Raw genomic sequence first — 3,891 nt, 5'->3', positions numbered from 1 at the left:
TATATATATATATAAATGATATCTGATATAGATATCCGCATATCTGATTTCAAAATCTTAATTTTAAAGTTAAAGAAGATTTGTTCATAATTACAATATTCACGCTTTGATTCTCTTACTTTTTGCATGAACCCAGTTAAAATTTTAAAATACAGATGTTTATTTCTATGTGCATAATATTTTAATCCAAATAATGATCCAGACTCAAATGTAGCGCAGTGTAATTGATGATAAAGACTTCATTAGCTTAAAAAAATATGAAGATAAAAATAAATGTCGACATCTTTCAAGCGTTCAAAAATAAGCACCCATTTTCAAGACTCCACAGGACTGAATGACTTGTGACATAAATTTTTGAGCTCTCAAAGCAAGTCTCCTTTTATTGTTGTCGATTTATTTTTTGAAGTCAGTGAAGTTTTTATCTTTTCGTCTTAGTTTCTTAAGATTATTAATTTGGTAACACAGAATATTAAATTGCTTTTCGCAATATTCAAATAATTTTTATGTAAAATGATTGCATAGGCCAGTGTTTCCCAAACTTAAGACTTTTGTGTACCCCTTCTAAATTTTTTGTAACGCTGTGTACCACTAATAAAAAAATGAATTGATTTTTTTACTACAAAAAAATTGCACAAAAATTAAAAAGCACTACCGACTGTTGACACCACTAATTATTAACTGTTAACTCTACTAACAATAGCCAGTAGAAAATATGTAATCGTAAATTTTCATGGCTAACTTTGTTTTTAAATAAAATTTTTTAAAATTTCGTTTGTTGCAAGATATTTCGCATAAGAACGCGTACCCCTTCTAAAATGTTCCCGTACCCCTGGGGGTACGTGTACCACACTTTGGGAAACACTGGCATAGGCTATTAGATAGAAAATAATAATAATTAGTCACTATTAAAAATAAATGCAGTAAAATTTTTTTTACTGTTAACCTTAAAAACATTTTCTAAGGGCATCAAAAAAATTCCCATTACATTTAAAATTCAAAAAGTCCAATGAGAAAATGGAATGTCCTGTAGCACCAGGACTCATAGTTGAATAGTTACAAGGACAGTTATTTCAAACAAGTTAATGTTTCCGTCCTGCTCTAAATTGTTTCAAAATGTATTTTATATTGATCGATTTTATTTACCTAAGTGTATTTTATTTTATTCAAAATAAGTTCAAAAATTGCAGTTTTTTTAGTTAATATTTCAATTCAGATGATGATTCTAAAAATAGTTTGACTTAGGAATCTTTTTACAATTTCCCATTTTTAGTATTTGCAGTTTAACAAAATAAGTCATTTTCTTGATAATAAATTATACTATAATAATATTTTGTGAATTGTGCAAAATTAATTTTTTTTTAAAAGAGTAGCTTTATTAAAGAACGGTTTAGTATATATAAGTTTAAACATCAAAATAAATTTGCAGTTTAAAAAACAATGCTAGCAGTTGTGGGTTTTTGAGTTGCACTAATATGTATTTACTTTTCACAACTCAAACAAATAAGAAACAATAAATTAGCTAAATAAATAATTTATTTGTTCATTCTTTGAGAAAAGGATGCACTTATTTAATACGATCAGTCAGGCGTTTTCACAGAGTAATTTTAATATAACAAAATGTTCTTAAATTCTTACCAGCCTAATGGCCATAAATCTGAAACTCAAAAAAATTTTAACGGAACAAGTGTTAATTTAAAGAAAAACTTTAAGTACTCGTAAAAATTTAAAAAAATAGAGTAGTATATTATCGGGAAAAAATTTATGTGGTAGTATAAAAAAAGAAAATTGAAAAAAAAAGCAAAAATATAATGAAATAATTGGTTGAATAGTTTTGGAAATCACAAGTGGCCATGTAATTAATAATTTAATTTTAAAATCAAGATTCTTGGATGATATATAAGATACTGAGATATTTTAAGAAGCTTAAAAACTTTAGCTACGTAATCGACAGGTCTTTATGTTTGGCGCCTTTATACTCTTTGTAGTGACTTTAAAAACATCAATAATATTTCAAATAATTGTAGTTGATGTCACAAGAGTTTAGTTCGAGATGATATAAAGATATCATTTACGTAACTAGTATCTTCATTTATATTTTTATTGTTTAGCTATTAAAAATTTATTAAACAATTGATAAATGTATTATTCCTAATAAATGCATACTTATGCACATTACCGAAAGTGAATCAATTCTGGAATGAATCAATAAAAAACTAAAATTAAAAAAAAGTAGATGCATAACCACATTTAATCAAAGACATATTTTTATAAAATTTAACGTAATATTTTATTCAAATCTATTTACTAAATTAAGTCTAAATTAGCAGACCACTTAAAATAAAACATAATTTATAATTAGAAAAAAGAAAAAAAACATCGAATCAAAACAACAAAAATTCATGAATGAAATTTATGCTAGACTTGTGAGTTTACTAAATTTAGGCATTAATCACTCCTTTTAAATATTTTTTTCATTTTTGCCAAATTATTTCTTTAAAAACAATTGAAACTTTAGATTTCACTGTAGGAAAGTATGTAGATTATTATGGTATAAAGAAAATTTATGACTCATAATTCAAAATATTTTCATCCAGTGTTATATGGAATTCATCCAGTGTTATAAAGAATTCTTAAAAAAAAATTTCTTCATGAAATTGTCTTAGGGTAAGCGAGTTTCATGAGTGGGTGCAATTTTTTTAAATCGCAGCAGTTACTTTTAAAGATATGAACAAAAATGCAAATTAAAATTAAAGGACCGAACTTTCAATCGCTCTCCTGACTAAGCTATTAGGACCACAATTTCCAGATTGCGGCAACTCCTCCAATTATGAAGGGTAGAAATACAATTATGTAAACACAAGTATATGCTTATTCAAAGAATGTGCGTTTTTGTGTCTGATTTATGTCCACTTGGAACCATTAAGATTGACACTCAGTCTGTAAAAATCCAACCTTTCGAACGAAAATTATTCGGAGTGATATCTTTTTTATTTTTTCGCACTGTACATAAGTACCCACAAAGTTTTATTTTATTTTACTTTTGTTATTTATTTTTAGGTCCAAGGGGTGGTGGTAGTAGCCACTCTGGCAAAAGGTTCAAAGAACATAAAGGAGGTGGCAAGAATCGAGGTGCTTTTGATGCTGCCGGCTCTTACTAAAATTATGTGCTTGAAATGTTCCTTTATTTCTGCCATAACATTATTTTCCTGTTTGCTCTTAAATGTAGTTTGAAATTTAAGTAATATAATAATATTTTTTTAAATAATAAAAATTGACCTTATTAGCTAAATTCAACAGTTTTCAAATTTCTTTTTGGAAGAAAATAAGATTAATAAATAGTCTTTTATGTTTTTTTAAACAGTTAATATTTTTCTTTTTAAAAATACTTTTCTAAGTCAGAATTTGAAATTTATTGTGTTACATTGTAAATAATATTAACTAATGCTTCTTCTACAATGAAATATTTCATTTCTCTCAACAACAAAAAAATTGCCGACATGCATCTATCTCTCTCTCTTTTTTTTTTTTGTTTTTTTTTTTTGAATAATAATGTGCATTTGAATAGTGTCTGACTGTATACTGTTTGTTTTTACACCCAGTAATGTGAAAATATTTTTATCATTTATTAATGCCATATAAAGAAATAAACTTTTTATAAAAATATATTTTATTCTATTTTATTTGCTTATTCAATTTTCAGGAGATCCCAAAAATGACCTACGGTTTGCAAAATCATTTAAATAAAAACAGAAGGAGGCATGTTCAGTTTACTATATCTTACTAAGAAAACAACGATATTTATTTCGCAAAGTTTAAAAATTAGTGACCAGCGTGAACAGATGACGTTGCCGACCAGGAAATACTATGAAATAATATTTTACTTTGGTAACG

The 3,891-nt window shown here is 26.3% G+C and overlaps 1 protein-coding gene across 2 annotated transcripts in view; it reads left to right on the top strand.

Annotated features, from left to right (window-relative positions):
* LOC107440671 (protein FAM98B) overlaps positions 1-3,665 on the top strand; it is a 30,025-nt gene extending 26,360 nt beyond the window's left edge. For both annotated transcript variants that reach the window (XM_016053649.4, XM_071178838.1), the window contains one exon: positions 3,058-3,665. In XM_016053649.4, the coding sequence (XP_015909135.2) occupies positions 3,058-3,158 (101 nt within the window). In that variant the 3' untranslated portion in view covers positions 3,159-3,665. The remainder of the gene's footprint in view (positions 1-3,057) is intronic.
* Positions 3,666-3,891: the final 226 nt, after the last annotated feature.

This window comes from Parasteatoda tepidariorum, chromosome 3, assembly GCF_043381705.1.
Source record: "Parasteatoda tepidariorum isolate YZ-2023 chromosome 3, CAS_Ptep_4.0, whole genome shotgun sequence".
NCBI classification, from domain to species: Eukaryota; Metazoa; Arthropoda; class Arachnida; order Araneae; family Theridiidae; genus Parasteatoda; species Parasteatoda tepidariorum.
Note: the sequence above shows the minus strand (reverse complement) of the source record. Positions and strands in the feature narration are given on the sequence as shown.